At 49.6% G+C, this 23,654-nt stretch overlaps 1 protein-coding gene across 8 annotated transcripts in view; it reads right to left on the bottom strand.

Moving 5' to 3' along the window:
• WNT5B (Wnt family member 5B) overlaps positions 1 to 23,654 on the bottom strand; it is a 123,494-nt gene that overhangs the window by 3,074 nt on the left and 96,766 nt on the right. Inside the window, exons 1-5 of one of the 8 annotated variants that reach the window (XM_034935149.3) lie at positions 13,739 to 14,247; positions 12,908 to 13,026; positions 12,674 to 12,810; positions 11,205 to 11,452; positions 4,148 to 4,440 (exon numbers count right to left, since the gene is read on the bottom strand). In XM_034935149.3, coding sequence (XP_034791040.1) covers positions 4,148 to 4,440; positions 11,205 to 11,452; positions 12,674 to 12,753 — 621 coding nt within the window. In that variant the 5' untranslated portion in view covers positions 12,754 to 12,810; positions 12,908 to 13,026; positions 13,739 to 14,247. Of the gene's footprint in view, positions 1 to 4,147; positions 4,441 to 11,204; positions 11,453 to 12,673; positions 12,811 to 12,907; positions 13,267 to 13,303; positions 13,710 to 13,738; positions 14,248 to 23,654 lie in introns of those variants that run through there. The other 7 variants (XM_008973805.4, XM_034935153.3, XM_008973803.4 and 4 more) reach the window with 7 other exon arrangements.

Below are 23,654 nucleotides of genomic sequence, written 5' to 3'. Positions count from 1 at the left end.
CTTGGCTTAGAGACGGATGACAGGCGTCTGGCACTGCTGAGAGGAGGAAACATTAAGGGTTGGAAACTGTGCACCTTGCCGCTTAGCAACTCGGAGCACGGATAAGCATCTCTTGCAGGGGCAAACACTCAGACAGAGTTGGGGAAGGAGAGTCGGAGCAAGACCCTGCAGGGTAAGGACCAGAATTTTAGGAAAACAAATCCAAGAGGAAGTGCACCAGCTTAAACACCCCCTCCATCCTTCCCTGAATTCAAAGACATTGTAGAGATAGGAATATCTGCAATTTTTTTCATATTTTACTACTGATTTTATATATATATATGTATATATACAAAATCTCCTTTTGTAGATATATATATATACAGGCTCCTTTTGTAGGCGATAGGGGGAAATGCCGATTTTCAGCCCAGACTGCTAATTCAAAAAGCAAAAAAAAAAAAAAAAAAAGCTTTCAAAAATGTTTTAGTTCGCCGGGCATGGTGGCTTATGCCTGTAATCCTAGCACTTTGGGAGGCCAAGGCGGGCGGATCACCTGAGGTCGGGAGTTCAAGACCAGCCTGACCAACATGGAGAAACCCCGTCTCTACTAAAAATGCAAAATTAGCCCAGGCGTGGTGGCACATGCTTGTAATCCCAGCTACTAGGGAGGCTGAGGCAGAAGAATCGCTTGAACCTGGGAAGCGGAGGTTTGCAGTGAGCTGAGATCGTGCCATTGCACTCCAGCCTGGGCAACAAGAGCGAAACTCCGTCTCAAAAAAAAAAAAAAAGTTTTAGTTCTACGATCTGTCCCTGGAAAAGCGCCTCTCAGCTCCTCTTCCACTTCTGTCTAATGGTGTGCTGAGCCTGGTGACAGACAGGAATGTTACAGGATTAGGCACCAGGCTTTTATCTGGAAAATGCTTAGAAATCCTTGAGTGGCAAAACACCATCAGCCACTGGTGTTGCCGCCACTGTCTAAGAAGGAGCTACTAGATGCTCTTGCAGGCCAAGAGAAACTTCTGGCAAAGTAGCCTAAGATTTACTCTGTGTCAAGACATCAGATCCTGGATAATCTTTTTTTCTTTTTAATCTGGTTCTAAAATACTTGTCTATTTTCCATCCCAGCCGTCACTCAGTCCTTGCTGGAGAACTTTGTGTGCAGGTGTGAGGAGGCAAGCAGTGAATACCTCTGGTCGCAGACGGTGACTGATGGCCGAGGCCTGTTCCTTGGAGAGAGGATAAAAAATAAAGGGGGCCAGGAATTCCCAACCTGAAGCAGGCAGAGGCAAAGGGAGAGACAAGGAGTTAAGGAAGAGGAGAGGTGTGGGGCCTGAAGGAAGGGGCTAAGCGGGGAGACAGACAGGGAAGGTGCGCAAGCCAGGAACAAGCCTGATGGGAGGGAAGGCTGCCAGATAAGAGCCCGGACAACACAACAAACAATTAAGGGCAATAAAGTGAGACCCAGCAGCAGGGGAAAGGGGAAGAGTGGGTGTCACCTGCCTGATCACAGGCACGTGCAGACACCACAGCGCAGCTCAGCAGAGCCACAAGCAGCCTCCGTGAATCTGACCTCTCCCGAGGAGGCAACACGGAACTCCTCTGTGCATATCCATTTGTGCCACCCACATACAGCACATAGAGGGTTGAAGCAAAGGGGCAGAGAGGGCAATCCCTGCCCACAGGAACCTACCGCCAACCTACCAAGGCAAAGGTAGATAGAGTAAGGAACACCTGAGAAGAGCAAGAATGCCCGATTGAAGATCAGGTAGGAGAAAAACTACTAACAATGGGGACTGGGGAGGGCAGTGTTTCAACTAAGATTTCAAAAACTGGATCAACTCTGGGCGGTCAGGAGATAAAGTGCGGATCTTAATCCCTTCACTGACATCTCTACTCCTCAGGCCCAGACACCCAAAGACGTGGGCAAATAGACTGGGAGACAGCCAAGACACCTGAGAGACCGGGTGGCTCCACACACGCCCTGAGCAGAAGTCATCTGAGATGGCTCCAGTCTCTCTGCCCTGGGTTAGCCTATCATCATCACAGATCAGCAATTACCAGAACTCCTAACATCACCACACACTGACCCCACCTTACACACACCCTTTTCTGGGAAGCAAAAATAGCCTCTGGATAGGGGAAGCGTAAGGAAGACCCCGGGCGTATAACCCACGCTGGTCTCCACCTGATGTCCCATGGCTGACGATGCTACGCACACAGGTGCACCACATTCCATCCGGCCGATACTACAACATCCCCATTCAGACAAAAGACACTTCCTATTCCATTTCTTTGATATGTGCTCCAATATATGAGTTCACATTTTTTTTCTTTTCTTTTTTCTTTCTATTTTTTTCTGAGACAGAGTCTCGCTCTGTTGCCCAGGCTGGAGTGCAATGGCAGGATCTTGGCTCACTGCAACCTCCGGCTCAAGCAATTCTCCTGCCTCGGCCTCCCAAGTAGCTGGGATTACGAGCGTGTGCCACCACGTCCGGCTAACTTTTTGTATTTTTACTAGAGATGGGGTTTCACCATGTTGGCCAGCCTGGTCTTGAACTCCTGACCTCAGGTGATCCACCCGCCTCCGCCTCCCAAAGTGTTGGGATTACAGGCATCAGCCACCGTGCCCCGCCTCTCATGAGTTCACATTTTAAGATTTTGCTATGTAAAGACGTTTTGAGGCTTATATTCATATCCTGTTACTGAATCACCAGGGTACCACCATAAAACTTCTAAGAAATTGCCATTCTCATTTTTTTTTTTTTTTGAGATGGAGTCTTGCTCTGTTGCCCAGGCTGGAGTGCAATGGTGTGATCTAGGCTCACTGCAGCCTCCGCCTCCCAGGTTCAAGCAATTCTCCTGCCTCAGCCTCCCAAGTAGCTGGGATTACAGTTGCCTGCCACCAAGTCCAGCTAATTTTTTGTATTTTTAGTAGAGACAGGGTTTCACCATGTTGGTCAGGCTGGTCTCGAACTCCTGGCCTCAAACGATCCACCTGCCTTGGCCTCCCAAAGCGCTGGGATTACAGGCATGAGCCACTGCTCCCGGCCACCACTCTCATTTTTGAGTGAGTTCATCTTTGTTACAATATCTTGCCTGGGAACCAGAGCCAGCTGGCTTGCCATAGACCCGAGTGGGGACAACACTCCAAGAAAGAAGTCTGTGCTGTTTCCTGAGAGCTCTTTTTCCAGGAGAAAGAGCCTCTCACCACCCAGTGCTCAGACCTCAGACCTTTCTCAGAGGAAACCCGGGTGGACGCCCATGTTGCGCTCGGTCCCTGTCAACACTGGCTATGCAGAAGCAGCAAAAGGCAGAGCTTCCTGTGGGGCAGGCCCTCCAGTCTCGTGTGGCAGAGGCAGCCATGATGGGGGACAGCAAAGAAAAGAGGAGGCTGGATGTGTGCTCAGAGGGGGGGTTTTCAGGAACAAGGTGCAGGCAGGGAGGGTTCACGCTTTCCAGCACGCCACCGAGGGGCCCGGAAGCTGCCGCCCAGGTGTGCTCTGCACATACAATGAACCCAGCTCCCCTCACACCTGCATGGTTGCTTCTACTGACACTGAGGCTTAAAAGACAGTCACATTACGTGAGACTGGGGAGGCTGTTTCCTCCAGCCTTAAACAGATGGCTGTCTTCTCACACTTCCACTTATGTCTAAAATCTCCTAGCTCAGAAGTGTGTTTGTCATTAGTGTTTGAACGTGTTTTTTGACTGGGTTCTGGATACGGATGACAGCAGTTCTTGAAAGTCGACTCTGCTATTACCAGAGCCTTTAACAGAGCAGAAACCCTAGGGGAGGTCTAGCGGCCTACACATCCCATCGCGTTATCTGTTCAAGTTGCGAAGGAGGGGTGGCCAGGACAGGAGCGCTGCTCTAATCCTTACGTCTGGAATTCTGATCCAAACATTGCACCTAAGTCCTCTAGGAACTGTGAAATAATAAAGTAAGTAAAAAGAAAAGAAAAGAAAAAGCACATATGCCCATTGGGAAGTGGGGCATTTTGAAAAGGATTTGTTCAATAACGTGGACATCTAAATTTGCAATTGTAGGTAAGAATCTTCACGGTCAGACGAACCCGTTTCCTTGATGGCCAGGCCACAGCTGGTGGCACAGCCCGGGAACAGCCCCCTAGGTCTGCAGCGCTGGGGAGGCCGGGGAGGCCCAGCTTACCCTGCGACCGGCCTCGTTGTTCTGCAGGTTCATGAGCACCCGGCCCTGCTCCTCTGATCCTTTGGCAAAGTTCTTCTCTCGCTCCCGGGCATCCACAAACTCCTTGGCGAAGCGGTAGCCGTACTCCACGTTGTCCCCACAGCCACCCCACAGCCAGTCCCGGGGCAGGTCCTTGGGCCGCGCCGTCCGGCTGCAGCCGCAGGTGGAGAGCTCGCCCTCGCGGCAGGCCCGGCTGATGGCGTTCACCACGCCCGCGGCGCTCACCGCGTAGGTGAAGGCGGTCTCTCGGCTACCTGCAAAACGAGGCAGGGGCGGTAAGGGGGTGCGCTCTCCTCTCCCAGAGACCTGTCCTTCTCCCCGTCTCCCGCGACGGACCTGCTGACACCCCGGGGGCAGGGGGCTCAGGAGGAGCGCTGTCCCGTAGCTCTAAGGCCTGGAAACGTCTCTTTATAACGGGCTGAAATCTGCCGTTTGGCTTCCGCCTCTTGGCCCTAGCTCAGCCCTGCGAAACCGCCCAGAATAAAACAAGTCCCTGGCCCGGCGCGGTGGCTCAGCCTGTAATCCCAGCCCTTTGGAAGGCCGAGGCGGGCAGATCACGAGGTCAGGACTTCAAGACCAGCCTGGCCAAGATGGTGAAACCTTCGTCTCAACTAAAAATACAAAAAATGAGCCGGGCGTGGTGGCGGGCGCCTGGAGTCCCAGCTACTCGGGAGGCTGAGGCAGAGAATTGCTTGAACCCAGGAGGCGGAGGTTGCAGTGAGCTGAGGACGCGCCACTGCACTCCAGCCTGGGCGACAGAGCGAGACTCTGTCTCAAAAAAAAAAAGAAAAAAAAAAACAAACAAAAAAAACAAGTCCCTCCGGTCCTGGCCTGCATTAATATCCACTGCAGAAGAGCCTGTGTGACCTGCAGATTCCTAGGCGGGAGACCTCAGCGGAGGGGAGAATAGGCATTCAGAAACACACAGAACACGGGAGTCGAACAGAATGAGGCTAAGGAAGAAATCATGGTATCAAGAGTAGGACGTTGTATCCTAGCAGAAATGTCTCCCTCACAGATGCCATTTCTCATGCTCTATGAGCTGCACATCTGTCTGTCGGTACTGCTGCCATTATCTAGCTAGACAGTGGCAGAGGCCAGGAGTCAAAAATGAACTAGAATTACAATGTCTAGAAAAATCCAAGCTGTCTTCCTCTCTCTTCCACACTGCCTCCTAACTCAGGAGCCCTGGGAACAACATCTACAGCACCTACAATTCCAGACACTCAGCACGGTCCCTCTAAATACCCAGATCATTTTCCAGCAGAAAATCCCAACTATGTTCCCCTTTACTGCTGTGGTGAACCACCTCAACATTCATATAATGTATGTTCTATTTCAGTAAAATGTCTGTTTCAGAATACTCAGCTATCAGGGACATGCAAGCCCAAATCACCTCCACTGGGATGGCTATCATCAAAAAGACAGCCCATAACAAGTTGGTGAGAACACGGAAAAACCAGAACCCTCCCATACTGTGGGTGGGAATGGTTAAGTGGTGCAGCTGCTTTGGAAAACAGTCTGGCAGTCTAAGGCTAACAGTCACAAGGTTAAACGTAGAGTTCCCATATGACACAGCAATTCCACTCCTAAGAACACAGGCAAAGCTCCTCGTTTCACTATGCTCAGCTTTCTTGTGTTGTGCAGGTGTTGTGTTTTTTTGTTTGTTTGTTTGTTTTTGAGAGACAGTCTCGCTCTGTCACCCAGGCTGGAGTGCAGTAGCACAATCTCGGCTCACCGCAAGCTCCGCCTCACGGGTTCACGCCATTCTCCTGTCTCAGCCTCCGGTATATGGGACTACAAGGGCACACCACTGCGCCCAGCTAATGTTTTGTGTTTTTAGTGGAGATGGGGTTTCACCGTGTTAGCCAGGATGGTCTCGATCTCCTGACCTCGTGATCCGCCCGCCTGGGCCTCCCAAAGTGCTGGGATTAGAGGCGTGAGCCACCGTGCCTGGCCGGTGTTGCGTTTTTTACAAATTGAAGGTTTGTGGCAATCCTGCTACAAATCTATCAGTGCTACTTTTCCAACAGCATGTACTTACTTTGTGTTTCTGTGTCAGCATTTTTTAGCAATAAAGTATTTTTAATTAAGGGATGTACCTTTTTTTTAAGATGTAATGTTATTACACACTTAATAGACTATAGAATAGTGTAAACATAACTTTTTTTTTTTTTTTGAGACAGAGTCTCAGTCTGTCACCCAGGCCAGAGTGCAGTGGCACGATCTCAGCTCACTGCAACCTCTGCTGCCCGAGTTCAAACAATTCTCCTGCCTCAGCCTCCCGAGTAGCTGGGATTACAGGCACCTGCCACCGCACCTGGCTAGTTTTTTTTGTGTATGTGTATGTTTAGTAGAGACGAGGTTTCACCATCTTGTCCAGGCTGGTCTTGAACTCCTGACCTCGTGATCCACCCGCCTCGGCCTCCCAAAGTGCTGGGATTTCAGGCGTGAGCCACCGCGCCCGGCCCGCAGCATAACTTTTATATGCACTGGAAAACCATGCAACTCACTTTATTGCCTATTCACATTATTGCAGTATTATTGCAGTACGGTGGAACCAAATCTGCAAACCCACAATATCTCGAAAGTATGCCTTTATACCCAAGAGAAAGGAAAACATATGTCCACACAAAAACGGACATAGGAATGCTTCTTGCAGCATTATTCATAACAGGCAAAAATTGGAAACAACCAAACTATCCATCAGCGGATAAATGGGTAATCAAAATGTGGTATTATCCATGCAATGGAATATTATTCAGCCATAAAAAGTGACTAGGCGTGGTGACTCACACCTGTAATCCCAGCAATTTGAGGCCGAGACAGGAGGATCACTTGAAGCCAGGAGTTTCAGAACAGCTTGGCAACATAGCAGTACCCCATCTCTACAAAAACATTAAAAAAGAAAAAAATTAAGCTGGGCGTGGTGGCTCATGCCTGTAATCCCAGCACTTTGGGAGGCCAAGGAGCATGGATCACATGAGGTCAGGAGTTCGAGACCCGCTTGGCCAACATAGTGAAACCCTGTCTCTACTAAAAATACAAAAACTAGCCAGGCGGGCGCCTGTAATCCCAGCTACTCAGGAGGCTGAGACAGAAGAATCATTTGACCCCAGGAGGCAGAGGTTGCAGTGAGCCGAGATCACACCATTGCATTCCAGCCTGGGCAACAAGAGTAAAACTCCATCTCAAAAACAAACAAACAAACAAACAAAAACTGGGCATGGTAGCCTGTGCCTGTAGTCCCAGCTACTCAGGAGGTTGAGGTGGAAGAATTGCTTAAGCCCAGGAGTTGGAGGCTGCAATGAGCTATGATTACACCACTGCACTCCAGCCTGGGCAGCAGAGTAAGACCCTGTCTCAAAAAAAAAAAAAAAAAAAATATATATATATATATATATATATATATATATATACAGACTGCAACACAGATGAACCTTTAAATCATTGTGCTAAGTAAAAGGAGACCGTCACCAAAGGCCATGTATTCTATAATCCCATTTATAAGAAATGCCCAGGATAGGCAAATCCATGGAGACAGAAAGAATAGTGGTCGCCTAGGGTTGGGGGTTGGGGTGTGCAGTTTCTCTGTGGAGCAGTGAAAATGTTATGGGATTAGACAGTGCTGATAGTTGCACAGCCTTGTGAATATGCTCAAAGCCACTGAATTTACACTTTAAAATGCTGAATTTCATGGTATGGGAGTTATATATCTCAATAAAGCTGTTATAAGAAATAACAAATGATACTTACAGGGACTTAGATATGGAGAGAAGGGAGTGATTCTTAGCAGGAAACAGATTCAATCCTGATCTCAGAGATTAAACCAGGCAGAATCCCAGAGTCTTGTCTTGGAAGGTAGAAAGGGAAGCAGTCTGCAATCAATCGAGAGGTCTAGAGAAATCTCTCCCTTGGCCCTACTTCTTGATTATCTGGGCATGACACAGTGAAGTTTACAAACAGACCATGCTGAGTGAGTCTGTTTTTCTCTATTAACCAGTGGCTGGCTTCTGGTCAGTTGTGAAATAGGAATAGCCCAAGAAAAACCGAAATGATGGCAGGAAGTTACACTCATGATTCAGCCGACAGGACCTGGTCTACGGGGCTCAGAATGTGACAAGGAGCACTGGGGATGGTAAGATGGCCAAAGAGCCTCTCAGGGAGGAGGGTCTGGGCCCCACTTTGAGGAATTCATCTCCTTAAAATGCAGCCTCAACCACCTGACATGGCATCCTGGAACGGGGGGAGCCTCCCAAGCTTCAGCCCCGAGCTATCCTCAATATCCACCGGAAGCTTTCCCTCTACACAGCTCCTCAGACCAGTGGGCTAGGTTTTCAAAGCAATCCATTCCATCTTTTTCAAATGACTCCAATCACCAGAATGCTCCTTCTTGTATTAAGCTGAAATATGCCTCCTTATGATTCCTGCCTGCTGCACTTGCACTCTGCTATAATCCCTTTCCCATTTGACAGCTCTTCAGTGTTTGAAAACAACTATTAAGCCTTTTACATTTTCACTTTTCCAAGCTATATATGTCTGATTTATTTCTATCATTCTTTAGCAAACATGCTTTTCAGAGTTGAATCAGCCTTCTCAGAATTGCCTTCTAAAATCACGTACCTGCAGCTGAACTAACACACCAGACATTCTGTACTCTGACAGTTAGAACCTATCATGACTGTTTGGGATCCTGATTTGTCCTCCGGTGCGCTGCCTGCCTCTTTCAGTCGGGTCTTCATCAGAAGCTGAGTGTGGGCAGCTCTGCCTTCACGGGGCAGCCTTTGGGCCCTTGGGTAAGCCTACTAAGTACCATCTACTGTTGCTACCTTCAGCAAGAAAGAAATAATTCGGGGCTTCAGAATGGATAAGCAATGTGGGGGTTTATCTATATACGCAACAGTTCAGGTTGAATCTCTAACCATCTCAAGAATAAACGGCTAAAATAAAGCAGCCATGAGCTACTAGAGGGACATGCGTCTTTTCCCTACAGGAGACAGCAGAACAATTTCATGCCCTGTCTGTTCCATAGCAGCCCAAGTTGCCTCCAAACTCCCTAGGCAGAAGCTGGGCAACGGGCCGAGGCTCCTCCGAGCTGCTCTGCCGCCCTCTGGTGACCGACTTTTGCAGCAGCTTCAAAGGAGAAAGGAAGCCTTAGACAGTCATTCTCAAGATAGGGAGAGGGAGGACTCACCAGGCGCTACTCTGGGCTCAGGGGGGAGGAAGGGAGGACAGCCTCCTAGGTAGCATGAGCCTTCAGTGATGCTATAAAAAGGAAGGGGGAAAATTAGGCAAACAGAAGGGTTCCATTTTGTAACGGAATAGGGCACAGAGAGATGGGCTCTCTTCGACAGGGTTTGCTTTCGCTAGGCACCTAGTGCACATCTGAACCCAGCGGAGTGTCTTTTCCTGCCAACCCCTTTCTTTCCTAAAGTACAGCCTCACTTTGGGGCCTTTATGCACACGAAATACACATGAAAAGGATCTAGCCAACATCAGGCCTACATTAGGTCTTCAATAAACATTAACTCCACTGAAGAGATTAGAGGAGACTCTCTGCACCTGGGCCGTCCTAGTTTCATTGCCCAAAACACAGGGCAGGGAGTGCTGCCAAGATTTTCACCAGAAAGAAGAGACAAATGCTAGGTGGGTTTGAGAAGAATCAATAAACTATGAGTAAATCCCACTAAAACCCCAAGTCTACTCTTTTGGGAAAGCTGCCCCAGGAACACTAGGACCTTCCTTTTATGCACCCTGAGTTGATACCGAAGGAAGCAAGAGAGCAGCAAGTTTCAATGTGTACTTTTCCCATCTTTAATTCCCTCTCTCTCTTTAAAAAAAAATTTTTTTTTATAGAGACAGAGGTCTCACTATGTTGCCCAGGCTGGTCTTGAACTCCTGGCCTCAAGGATCCTCCTGCCTCAGCCTCCCAAGGTGCTGGGATTACAGGCGTGAGCTACTGCATTGGGCATTACTTCTCAATATGGGACACAGAGGGTAGGGAAAGAGGTCTGGAATAAGTGGGAGGGGGAAGGAGCCTTCCAAGTATCCTCCCTAAGAGAGGAGCACGAAGAAATCTCTACCTCCCCAACTCCCCTCCCAGGCTGAAATCCCTCTCTGGGGAAACTCCAGCCTCAGGTAACCTTTTGAAGGGAGGTGTTCTGGGAGAATGTCAGGCAGAAGGAACACAGCATTCTAACACTTCCCTTTTATGGCCCTGGGGATAAGACCCAGTAGAATAGGGCCGGATTTCTCAATTTCTTGCCAGAGAGGAGAGGATTGCATTTCAAAAGGACCTAAAACAATTAGACCTCAGATCACACCTCCATCTAAGCAATAGGGTGGCCCAAGAATCCTTGGCCAGCAGTGGGAGAGGGGAAGGGACAGGAATCCAGAAGACTTGGCCCTCTCCCTCTCATCTTTTCTTTCGTCTGACCCCTTCCCCCACGTTCACACATCTCTTTCAAATGAAAAAGCTGGGACTGGGTGGGGTTGGGTTAGTGACAGTTATCAACACTTTGGCCGACATTTCTATCTCTCTTTCAAAGGTTCAAGTGGAAGAGGCAAAAATCCAACAGACATTCAGGGCTGCAATTTCTGGTTCTCTACCCAAGGCTCTTTTTTGCACTGAGACACAAAGGCAGTGGCAGTGGGCAGCTCTCCTAATCCACTCTAAGTCAACTCAGATGTCCTGCCCCCTCTCAGTGAGTCCCAAGCAACCTGCCCCCTCTCAGTGAGTCCCAAGCAACCTGCCCCCTCTCAGTGAGTCCCAAGCAACCTGCCCCAAGTGAGGCTGGAAGGCAGAGAGCTAGAGGAACATCAAGCGTGTGGTTTCTGCAGCCTCCCAGAGCCTGCTTCCTCGTGTGCCTCTCTCGTGGTGCACACTGCTGCCAAGCCTAGAGAGAGCCCAATTAGGCTGCCTTTGGGCTCTCCCTGTGCCAGTCCTGAGAGAGCTTAATTGCTCCCAAACGAGACGAGTGCAGTTCCTTGGCCGAGCCCTCTTGTAATGGCCTCTTACCTATCTGCATGACTCTCCCAAAGACAGACGCGTTGTCCGCTGTGCTGCAATTCCACCGCCGCTGCCGGAACTGGTGCTGGCATTCCTTGATGCCAGTCTTGGCTCCCTCCCCTATGTAGGCCATGTGCTCCTGGTACAATTGGCACAGCTTCCTCTGGCCAGGGGAGAGCCCGGGAAGCTGACTGCACACGGGCTGGGCACCGATGATAAACATCTCGGGTCTCTGCACCGGGTTCAAAGCTAATGACCTAGGACAGCAATCCAGAAAGGGGAAAGAAAGGCCCAGGAGTGAGCATATGCCTGTGTGCAGCATGAAGTCATTCATTCAACACATTTATTGAATGCGTCCCTGTGTACAAGGCCCTGGAAAGAAAAATTAGTAAATCAGAGTGCTGGCCTTCAAAGGACAAACTGAAGGAATCTGAGGCATGAACACAAAGGACATGCGAGATGCCAAATGCCCCAGACAGACTCTGGATCTGCTTCTGGATCTGCTGTGATCAGATAGGAAAATAGCCCTTATGGCTGAAGAGAAGCCTTTATAAGGAAATGGCCAGAATTTGAACTGGATCTTAAGAATGGGGGTCAGGCAGATAAGAAGACAAGGGGTGGGGAGCAGCTCTTCATTTTAATAGAGGGCAAAAAGAGCCAAACCTCAACAGGAGAGCACAGGCCTCAGTGAGTAGGAGTGACTAGTTCAGTGCAGCCCAAGTACATGATAAAAGCCATGGAAAGCAATCAGTCCTTTGCGTGGTACTCCCCTTGGGCCTTTAAAATCCAATCACTTTACATACATCACGATCTAGTCTACTTGTTTTCACTGCCATGTCTCACTTTGAGCTTCCCCTCATCCACTCTCCACCAGTTCAGAGGCTCTCCCTTTTGCTCATCATCTACCAGCCATATAGAGTGTTAGATGAGAGGGCTGCAGATTTGCTCTCTGAGTAAAAATGCTAGTGGCAGAGACCATGCAAAATAGGTGGTGATCGCCTGCCATTTCCATGTCAACTTGGCAATGACAACAGCCCTTAAAATATAAGAAGAAAGCCAGCCACCCATGGTGCTGTGAACCCCTCATCTGGCCTTCAGACTTATAAAAGAGGAATTCTATATCCTACCAGCAAAACACACAAAACAAAGGAACAAAAAACTACCAAGTATTGATATTCTTGTTGACCCAAGAGCAATTTCTAACAATTCATGGGCATGAGGGAAGGTCCAAGGAAAAGGAATGTGGACAGGATTAGAGAAAAAAATCAAATGAACGGAACCTTTATCCTCAGGGAGCCCTTACAAAGATAAGGGTTGAGAGAGACACAGAGCGTTCTTAGTTTTCCTGGGATAAAAGAGGCCCTTAGTACTCCCAGGAATCAAGGTACTACCGTGACACACGGTGCCCTTCCTCCTCGTCTCAGTCGCTGAAGGAGGCCTCCGGCTGTGCAGGCAGGACCTCAGCCCCTCTTACTCACCACCAGGAGTTGGCGTCTGTCAGAAGCTGAGCCCAGCTGGACAGCAGAGCAGCCGTGAACAGCAGCAGCAGGCTGGGCATGGTCGGCCTCAGCCCTCCCCAGTGCCCTGGGACTGACAGCTTCCAGAGTAGGGTTCCCTGGAGAAAACAGAAATGGAGAGTCAGTGTGGAAACTCAGCGGATAAGGGCAGACCAGGAGCCGGGGTGAGGTGGAGAAAATTGTACTGATGCTTACATGCTGCGTGCTCCCCACAAAGAAGCTCGGCCTCTTTCCAGCCTCCACCTCCCACTGCTCATCTTCCCACCCTAGGACTTCTGTCTCTTTCCCCAAACTGTGGGAACCCTGCGCAGGACCTAATTTCCAAAGAAATAATGAGCTGAGAGACCACAAAGAGAAATGAAAACAAGTAATTTCAAGAGCGGAGCTTGCTGCGTTCCTCCGTTCGGCATCCGGGAGGCCACTTAGGCTGTTGCAAAGCATACCTGTCCTTGCTGCAGAACATCCAAAGAAATGAGGACCGTCCTATCCACTCCCCCACGTCCCTACCTCTCATTCCAGCCCAGAGACTTATTTCTCTGACCCTCAGGCTCTCCTTTGTAGGATTAAAACATTTTGGTGAATTGGATTTACCTGCACCCAAGGAGGAGTTTCCCCTCTCCATCTGTGCCCTTCTCACCCTCAGCAGGTTTTCTAAGTCCCAACCCTTGCGTACAGATCAAGGACTTTTCACTTTCTCAAGGCAGCTTCTCTGAGAAATGTAAAAGCCACACCGCGAACCGCCCGCCCAGAAAGCTTTGGCGGCTGAGGCGGTGCCTCCCTAGGCGGCCCCTGCCCCTCCCGGCACCGTGGTCCTCGAGGGCGGCACTGAGCACCTTGCCCAGCAGCTGCACCGGGGACACCGCCAACGCCAGGCGGCAGCTCTGGCATCAAATGCCTGAGCTGAGGACGCATCTTCCAGATGCCACAGCCCTTCCCTGCTAGCTCCCGAGCCTCCCGCCTGCTGTAACTCACGCCTGTTCCTCTATCCACCCCCGAGAACCCCTGTCCCCAGACCCTGCGACCCACAGCAGATCAGTGCTGCGGGACCCTAGAGCGAGCCTACGCCTAGGGACACACGCCGCCTGCGGCTCCCCCGCGGTCCTCTGGGGCCTCCGTCGGGGCGTGACCCGCGCCTCCAGCGGCCTCCCCGGGGCCCGAGGCCCCGGACCTGACGAGCGCAGCCCCGCGCGCCCCGGCTCACTGCGCCACTCTTGCGCGTCGACGTCCCCAGGCTCCCCGGGAGGGGGCGGCAGGTGCTTCGGGTCATCAGCCCAGGAAGTATTTTTGTCCTGGGGCCGCCAGGAGAGGAAAGTGGCCCGAGCAGGGTCCGGGAGAGCTGGGACACAGCCCTTCCCCAACCCCCTTTTGATTTTCCTTCTCGAAGTCTCGGCTGGGGCGGGGGCACCAACAGGCAGGTGTGTGGGGCCGGCAGGGGGCAGATCAAAGAAGAAACTTGCTCCTTCCCCTTTGTCATGCAGAGCCAGCTCGGAAATGAGCCGGCCTCCAGCCCGGGACTAACAGCTTCCACACCCGACTCTCCTCAGACCTCCCCTCCTCTGAAGGATGCCCCTCCCCCTCTCCTCTCCCCCCCCCCCCCATAAATCCTCCTCGTCCCCCAGGGCAGAAGGTCTGTGAATGCACCGACTGGAACCACGAGAGATGGAGCAGAGATAGGGCTGGCACCAGGAGCTAATGGTTTTATGGAGGGGAGGCGACCAGGTCCCGAGTAGGGAGGACGAGAGAAAAGCTTCAAAGCGTTTCCTTGTCCAAATATCCTTAACTCCACCTACCAGTCCTTCCCGGGATTGCAGAGCTAGGGCTGCCCATGCCCTCCTGCTTCTCCAGCCTCCTCCCCGCGGCCCCGAAGCCTCCTGCCCAGCCCATGCCCAGCCCATGCCCAGCCCACCACCCTGCCGCCTGCAACACCTACTGTCCCTGGGGACTTTGATCCTCACACATTTCCACCACCAGATAGCGGAGTTCCTCCTCCCCGCCTGTGACACTTGTCCCTCACACCAGTGCCTCTCACCTCTGTCACCCTTCCATCAGGCTCCAGTGAAATCTCTCTGGTCCTGCAGTTCCTAGGTTCAAACTAGGCTACATTGGGGGCCACCGTTTCCGAGCCAAAGACAGGCCTGGGTGCCTGCTAATGGTCACTGTGGCTGTGACTGCCCCCAGGACAGGCTGACACCGCAACTAGGGCCAGACTTCCCAGGAGCTGCTAATCCCGCCCTCAGTGCCTTATAAACATATATGGAGACAAGAATCACTCCCGCAGCTGTTTCTACTCCATCCCCCGCCCCCCCGCCCCCGCCCCGGGCTTTCCACGAGGCTCTCAGCCCATTAAAAATGTTTTTTTAAAAAAATTGCCCCCCAAAATGGCTCTAACATGTGCAGTGGCTTCTTTCTCTGACTTCCAGATGTGTGGTACCTGAAACTGAACTCCCCCATACACACATATGCACGCGCGCGTGCACACACACACACAACACACACACCAACCCCCTCAGGACGCTCTCTGTCCTGGCAGACAGATGCGAGCCAATTCTTGAGTGGCTATAGAACTGAAGCCAGGCAGCTGTTTGCCCTCTCTTACATTCTTGTGCTGGGGTGGGCTGGGGTGGGAGGAGAAAGGACCCCTTAGAAAGGTAAATGCTGGCGACTGGTTTCATCAGCATGGGCAGAATGGAAATTTCTTGCCTCAACCCGACTGGGAAGGCAGGAAGCTGTATGGGGACTGACGGTTTTGTGTTAATGAGCAGGTCACATTGGGACCCCTGTTTGTGGGTCACCAGTGAGATTTATAGCAGGATTCAACCAGGGGAGGCTCTCCTTGTGTAGGAAGAAAGATCTGGTAAATGCCCAACAGGCAGGAAAAGGCCTTTGCAATAACTATAGATTTCCCCAGGGTCTAAAAAGATTCCCCTTCCTAAGAGGCAAGTGTCAATTCAAACACACCAAACACAGTAGTTAAGAATGCGGGGCTCTTTGGGAGGCCAAGGTGGGCAGATCACCTGAGGTCAGGAGTTCGAGACCAGCCTGGCCAACATGGTGAAAGCTCACCTGTAATAAAAAAGTATAAAAATTAGCCAGATGTGGTGGCACATGCCTGCAGTCGCAGCTACTTGGGAGGCTGAGGCAGGAGAATCGCTTGAACCTGGGAGGTGGAGGTTGCAGTGAGCCAAGATCGCACTACTGCACTCCAGCCGGGTGACAGAGCAAGACTCCATCTCAAAAAAAAAAAAAGTGGGAATCAGGGTCTCTATTCTTTAGTAGTAGTGACTAGGAGGCTGTGGGGAGGGAAAGATGCAAAATTCCCAATCAGGATCCTTCCAGAAGCCAGAATGAGCTGGTCAGACATCTGCTCTGTTCCTCCTCTTCATTCATCCATTCAGCCATTCAATACATTCATTAATCAAATGAATTACACCCTGGGTGCCTAATATGTGCCAGTTACTGCTCTAAGTGCCAGAGACATGGCAAACAAATACATCATAAGTTAGGTCCAGTGAATACTATGAGGAAAATAAAGAGGGGACCAGAATCAAGAATGGGAAGGGGTGGTAGTATACTTGATGTAGGGTTCTTGGGAAGGCTACTCTCTGAAATATCTGTGCCCCCAAAACCACTGTGTAGGCAGGATGGTGGGAGGGGATGTAACGATGCTACACCTCCAAGACCCTCTCTAGGGCACATCCAAGGTCCCTGCTGAGATGGCACTGTCCCACTTCACCGTCACAACCAAAGAGGTGCGTGTTGGAAGACAGGGACTCCAAGATCTCCTCCTTTTTCTGCTAGGACTCAGTCACTCACTTTCATTCCCTTAAGGGGCCACGTCCATCCAGCCTAGAGTTAAGAGACCAAAAAGAGAGACCGGGACAGGTAAAGCTGAGACCCCAAGCAACTCTGTGCTTTCCACCATACTTCAGAGCAGTGCCTGAAACAAAATCTCTGCCCCACAGGATGAGGGGTTGATTTCAGGTCATTAGCCATTCACACAAACCCACTGATGTCTAGAACTGACTTCCCCAGCACCCAGGGACTCAAGCATCTCAAGACTCCTGCAGGAAATGGAGCCACCTCCCACATCTGCCCCTCTCCTCAGACAGGCACCGTCACATCCAGAAACCTATCCAGAAATAGCCACGAGCCTAGGTGGGGGCCTCTTCAAGGGTGCTGAGCAGGCCTCCTTTGTCACTGAGGTCACACCTTCCAAGACGCCTTCCCTGACCATCCCTCCCAGAGAAGGCCCCCATCATCATTATTCTACTTTTAGCTTCTTGCATGTTTTAGCCGCAGCATTTAATGTGCCATGGAATAGTGTGGCATGCTCATCTGTTGTGGTTTTGTTTCTTTCCCTCATATCCTCTGGAAATGGTCTTATTTACCATTTTTCTCCCCAGTGGATAGGATAGTACACAAGGGTATGTGGGAGGTGCTAGAAAAATATTTGTTGACTGAAAGAAAAGAAAAGCACTCTTACTTGGTCACCCAGTGGGGAGCTATAGAATGTGTAATTTAAAAATACATTTGGCGGCCGGGCGCAGTGGCTCACGCCTGTAATCCCAGCACTGTGGGAGGCCAAGGCGGGCAGATCATGAGGTCAGGAGATCGAGACCATCCTGGCTAACACGGTGAAACCCCGTCTCTACTGAAAATACAAAAAAATTAGCCCAGTGTGGTGGCGGGCGCCTGTAGTCCCAGCTACTCAGGAGGCTGAGGCAGGAGAATGGCGTGAACCTGGGAGGCGGAGCGTGCAGTGGGTCAAGATCGCGCCACTGCACTCCAGCCTGGGCGACTGGAGTGCAGTGAGACTGGAGTGCAGAGTGAGACTCCATCTGAAAAAAAAAAAAATACACTTGACCTGGAGTAGTGGCTCACGCCTGTAATCCCAGCACTTTGCGAGGCCGAGGCAGGCGGATTACCCGAGGTCAGGAGTTTGAGACCAGCCTGATCAACATGGAGAAACCCTGTCTCTACTAAAAATACAAAATTAGCCAGGCATGGTGGCATATACCTGTAATCCCAGCTACTCGGGAGGCTGAGGCAGAAGAATTGCTTGAACTCGGGAGGTGGAGGTTGCAGTGAGCCGAGACTGCGCCATTGCACTCCAGCCTGGGCAACAAGAGTGAAACTCTGTCTCAAAAAATAAAAAATAAAAATACACTTGTGGCCAGGTGCAGTAGCTCACACCTATAATCCCAGCACTTTGAGAGGCTGAGGTGGGAGGCTTGCTTGAGCCCAGGAGTTCAAGACCAGCCTATGCAACACAGTGAGACCCTGTCTCTACAAAAAATTTAAAGTTAGCCGAGCATGGTGGTGCCTGGGAGGCTGAGGCCAGAGGATCGCTTGAGCCCAGGAGTTCAAGGCTGTAGTGAGTCGTGATTGTGCTATTGCACTTCAGCGTGGGTGACAGATTGAGACCCTGCCTCAAAAAAAAAAAAAAAAAAAGAGAGAGAAAAAAAAACAGGCAGGGTGTGGTGGCTCACGCCTGTAATCCTAGCGCTTTGGGAGGCCGAGGCAGGTGGATCACTTGAGGTCAGGAGTTTGAGACCAGCCTGGCCAACATGGCAACACCCATCTCTACTAAAAATACAAAAATTAGCTGGGCGTGGCGATGCGTGCCTGTAATTCCAGATACTTGGGAGGCTGAGGCAGGAGAATCGCTTGAACCTGGGAAGTGGAGCTTGCAGTGAGCCGAGATTGCACCACTGCACTCCAGCCTGTGTGACAAAGTGAGACTCCGTCTCAAAAAAAAGAGAAAAAACAAAAGAATAAAAGTACATTTGCAATTTTGTTAACATTCCTGGCATAACAGGGTAAACCATCTTAGCAGTCTTTGGAAAGGAAATGCTTCCCTTTGTGAACTGCTGGCTGCATTGCTGTTGAAGGGGGGGCCTCAGACTGGATGATTTCCATGGGACAGGGGAGGGGCAGGTGGAGGAGGAGCAGGCCTTGCTAGCTGGAGTCCTGTGGCTTCTCTCCCTTTGGCCACTCATTTCTCTTACTGTAGAGAAAGACTGTTTATGGACCTCAGAACAATAGACAAATACCTCCTAAAACGTACATCAGGTTCACTCATTTCCTTCCCAATTTCCAGGTGAGTACTCACCCTTCTGGCATCTGAACACCACAGTAGTTCTTCGTGGTCTCACTCACAAGTGCACACAGACACAATACCAGTTTTCCCTAAAACACTAATTTTACATCATAATATTCCCCTGTTTGAAAACGTATAGTGGTTCCCAGTTCTTTATTTCCAATGTGGCCTCATCTTACCTCTCATTGTTTTCCTGAATTTCCCAACATGAAGTCTCCTTTTCCAATCTCCTTCTACTCCTAGAACAAACCCCACTTTTCCCCCAAGAATTCTGATCCTCTTCCCAAGGAAGCATTCTCCTCTGTTCTGCAGCAATCCAGATCTTAAACTACTTTCACGTCCATGCTCAAGATTCACTCCCTCCATAAAACTGTGCTTGATTAACCCCACCCCATGAGAATCTCATTCCCTGACACCTCTTCGGCCTTTATGAATCCATGTATCTGGTCTGCACCTCCCTACCCCACTTATGCTGCCTTGGGCTGTTTCTCAGGTGAAGTATATACTTCTTACTTCTCTAGTAGATCAAATGCTTCCTAAAGGTTCAAACTTACCTTTTCTACTTTCTCTGCGAGCCCCTTTGTGCCCAGTATGGTTTTACTCAGCAGTAACAAATGTCTTTTGATTGATAACCAGTGACAATAGCTAGTATTAATCAACATTTATTGAGCACCTCCTAGTGCACTGCACTAAATGTTTCACATCTATTTTTCTCATTTAATCTCTACCAACATTTGTGGCATATGCCATTATTGTTCTCACTTTGAAAATAGGGAAACTAAAATTAAGTAATTGTTCATACAGCAATTGAATGGTTGACCCTGGCTTGGAATCCAGATCTTTCTACTCTTCCCCAAATACAGGTCCTCCCTGTCACTAGATCATAACACCTTCTCTGCTTTCTCTTTTTTTTTTTTTTTTTTTGAGACAGAGTCTCACTTTGTTGCCCAGGCAAGTGGCATGATCTCAGCTCACTGCAACCTCCGCCTCCCGGATTCAAGTGATGCTTGTGCCTCAGCCTCCCGAGTAGCTGGGATTACAGGCGACTGCCACCACGACTGGCTAATTTTTGCATTTTTAGCAGAGATGGGTTTCACCATGTTGGCCAGGCTGGTCTTGAACTCCTGACCTCAGGTGATCCACCTGCCTCGGCCTCCCAAAGTGCTGGGATTACAGGCGTGAGCCGCCGCACCCGGCCTCTTTTCTTCGTTGCACCTTTGCCCTGTTACTAAGGCTGCGAATAGTGTGAAAGTCAGAAAACAACATTCTGATATACAGGAGATATCACAAAAAGCAAGGTTTACAAAACATGCAGAGTTACTAGTATTAATACACACACTTAGATACACACACAGCCTTGTGGGCGGAAAGAGCTAGACTTCTCCCCTAGCCAAAATGATATGTGGGTTGAGAACAGGCCAGGCTGCTTAAAGCTGGAGGAATTAAAATATAATAGTTTTAAAGAGTTGGTACTTAGTTTTACTTTGGGATGGAAAAGACAAACCAGGTCAAGAGCTATGGGTCTGGAAGGGTGGATCCTGGTTTGGTGTGAGGGGCTCGTGGAAGACGCAGAGGTGAGGTGCAGAGTGCACGTGAAGAAACATACCGTTTGGAGAGAACGTGGAGGGACATTTCAGATTGGCCTTAACAGTGAAACTCACCAAGAAACTATGTCCTCAGCAAGAAAGGCTCTTACTTCGATAGCACAAAACTGTCTTGCCTTTCAGTAGATACAGCGATCGAGGAGCTCTGTTCAAAGCTTAGATTTGACCATGTGACTTCTTTGCTTAAAACCCTTCAAAGAGGCCGGGCGCGGTGGCTCACGCCTGTAATCCCAGCACTTTGGGAGGCTGAGGCAGGCGGATCACGAGGTCAGGAGATCGAGACCATCCTGGCTAACACGGTGAAACCTCGTCTCTACTAAAAATACAAAAAATTAGCCAGGTGTGGTGGTGGGCGCCTGTAGTCCCAGCTACTCGGGAGGCTGAGGCAGGAGAATGGCGTGAACTCGGGAGGCGGAGCTTGCAGTGAGCCGACATTGTGCCACTGCAGTCCAGCCTGGGCTAAAGAGCGAGACTCCGTCTCAAAAAAAAAAAAACGAAACACAAAAAACCCTTCAAAGGTTTCCTATCTCCTAAAGGATGAGTCATAACTCCTCATCCCATTACATGACGCCTTCCAGAATCTGGCCCCGCCAACCTTTCCATCCTCTTTAGGATTTCATGCTGTGCTTTAGAACCCCAAACTCCTTATACCTCCTTACCCAAACCCATCCTGTTTCTCCCTGCTATGCCTTGCTGACTTCTGGGAATGGTTTCTCCTCTCTCTGTGCAGAGCAAGCTCCTTTGTCATGGCCACACCTTCCAAGAGGCCTTCTCTAACCATCTCCGCCAAAGAAGGCCCCCAGCAGCATCATTCTATTTCTAGCTTCTCACATGTTTTAGCCGCAGCATTTAATGTGACATGGAATAGTGTGGCATGCTCATCTGTTGTGCTTTTGTTTCTGTCCCTCATATGCTCTGGAAACGGTCTTATTTACCATTTTCTCCCCAGTGGATAGGATAGTACACAGGGGTATGTGGGAGGTGCTAGAAAAATATTTGTTGACTGAAAGAAAAGAAAAGCCATCCTCTGGTTCTCAGGGAAAGAGGAAGCAGGCCACGAAGGCCAGCCTCTCATGAAGACAAGGAGAGTCCCTTCGACTTCCATACAACTTGGTCCATTTGCTGTGAGGAAGCTGCTTGACTGTACCTCCCCTTATCTGAGAATCCACTGCTAATTGAGATTTTGGAGATTCCTGGTCACAGACATAACTCTCTGTCTTTTCCTCAAAGACATAAGTAACATTCAGCTTCTAAGCGTAAAGGCTGGCACTGCTTAATAAGACAATGTAAAAATGTGTAAGACCTTGGGGAGTGCCCCAAGGTGCATTGGTCTAGCTGGGGAAAACAGAAAACCTGCCCAGAAAAGTATACTATAAGAAGTGTCATCTACTAAAAATACAAAAAATTCGCCGGGCGTGGTGGCAGGCGCCTGTAGTCCCAGCTACCCAGGAGGCTGAGGCAGGAGAATGGCGTGAACCCGGGAAGTGGAGCTTGCAGTGAGCTGAGATCACACCACTGCACTCCAGCCTGAGCGACAGAGTGAGACTCCGTCTCAAAAAAAAAAAAAAAAAAAGAAGTGTCAGAAGAGCCTAAGGGAGCAGCTGTACTCAGGATGTGGGATTTGAGTAGGGCCTTGAAGAATATGAGGGCTTTTAACAGGAGGAAAACAGAAGAAAGGATTTCACATGAAGATGTGGTTTGGTCAAAGAGAAAATTTCAAGGTGCTTTTCGAAGAAGAGGAGAGATAGTGCAATGAAGGAGGACTTCAATAATTTCCAATGTTTTCAGAATTGCTTGTTCGTGAAATTTATGTAGTCCCTCCAAAATCTAATATGGGGCCAGGCATGGTGGCTCACATCTATAATCCCAGCACTTTGGGAGGCCGGGATGGGAGGATCACTCGAGGCCAGGAGTTTGAGACCAGCCTGGCCGACATAGTGAGGCCTCATCTCTACCAAAAAAAAAAAAAAAAAAAAAAAGATGGACATGGTGGCACATGTCTGTAATCCTAGCTACTCAGGAGGCTAAAGCGGGAGGATCACAGGAGGTCAAGGCTGCAGTGAGCTATGATTGTACCACTGCACTCCAGCCTGGATGACAGAGGTCTCTAAAAATAATAAATGTTAAATTAACTTTTTAAAAAATCTGATTTGGTATTCCCATTGATAATTCAGCATCAATTACCCAGGAAAACTCCCATCATGACATGCTTCCAGTTTCTGGGGGCAACACTGCAGGAATGGGGTAAAAGACATAGGGGACCAGTCACCCTGGATACTGTCCTTTGATGAGTGAATCTTCCTAGAGAGCCAAATATAGAAGTTAAAATGCTGATTGATTACACACCTTCATTTCAATCATGCATGTTCTCTTTCTTCCAATTCTCTTCCTGGATCCAGGCCTGAAATCTTGGTATCCTTTGTGACTCCTCCCTCTTCTTTGCCTTCCACGTCAAATCAATTGCCAAGGTCTCTTGATTGTATCTCTATAGTGTTTTTTGAATATGTTCCCTACTCAACATTCCTATTGTCATACTATGAGCTACTACAAGAGCCTGCTAATTGACCTCTTTTTCTCTAACAAATTGCAATATCTTATGTCCCATTCTTATCTCTTGAAAGAATAAATGAATTTCCCCATGGCAGTTCTCTAACTTTCAAAATAACAGGGCGGGGCGCGGTGGCTCACACCTGTAATGCCAGCACTTTGGGAGGTCGAGGCGGGCGGATCATCTGAGGTCGGGAGTTCGAGACCAGCCTGACCAACATGGAGAAACCCCCGTCTCTACTAAAAATACAAAATTAGCCGGGTGTGGTGGCGCATGCCTGTAATCCTAGCTACTCAGGAAGGCTGAGGCAGGAGAATCACTTGAACCTGGGAGGCTGAGGTTGCAGTGAGTTGAGATCACACCACTGCACTCTAGCCTGGGCAATAAGAGCAAAACTCAATCTCAAAAAAAAAAAGAAAAAAGAAAGAAAGTAACAGCCAGCAACCAGTTTTCTCAAAGTGTGGTCCACTGTATCTGCATCATTTGGAAATGTGTTAGAAATACAAAATCTTTTTTTTTTTTTTTTTAGATGGAATCTTGCTCTGTCGCCCAGGCTGGAGTGCAGTGGCTGGATCTCGGCTCACTGCAACCTCCGCCTCCCAGGTTCAAGTGATTCTCCTGCCTCAGCCTCCCAAGTAGCTGGGACTACAGGTGCAGGCCGCCACACCCAGCTATTTTTTGTATTTTAGT

Source organism: Pan paniscus, chromosome 10 (genome assembly GCF_029289425.2).
Source record: "Pan paniscus chromosome 10, NHGRI_mPanPan1-v2.0_pri, whole genome shotgun sequence".
Lineage (NCBI taxonomy): Eukaryota > Metazoa > Chordata > Mammalia > Primates > Hominidae > Pan > Pan paniscus.
The sequence above is the reverse complement of the archived record's forward strand: the minus strand, read 5'-3'. Positions and strand labels throughout refer to the sequence as shown.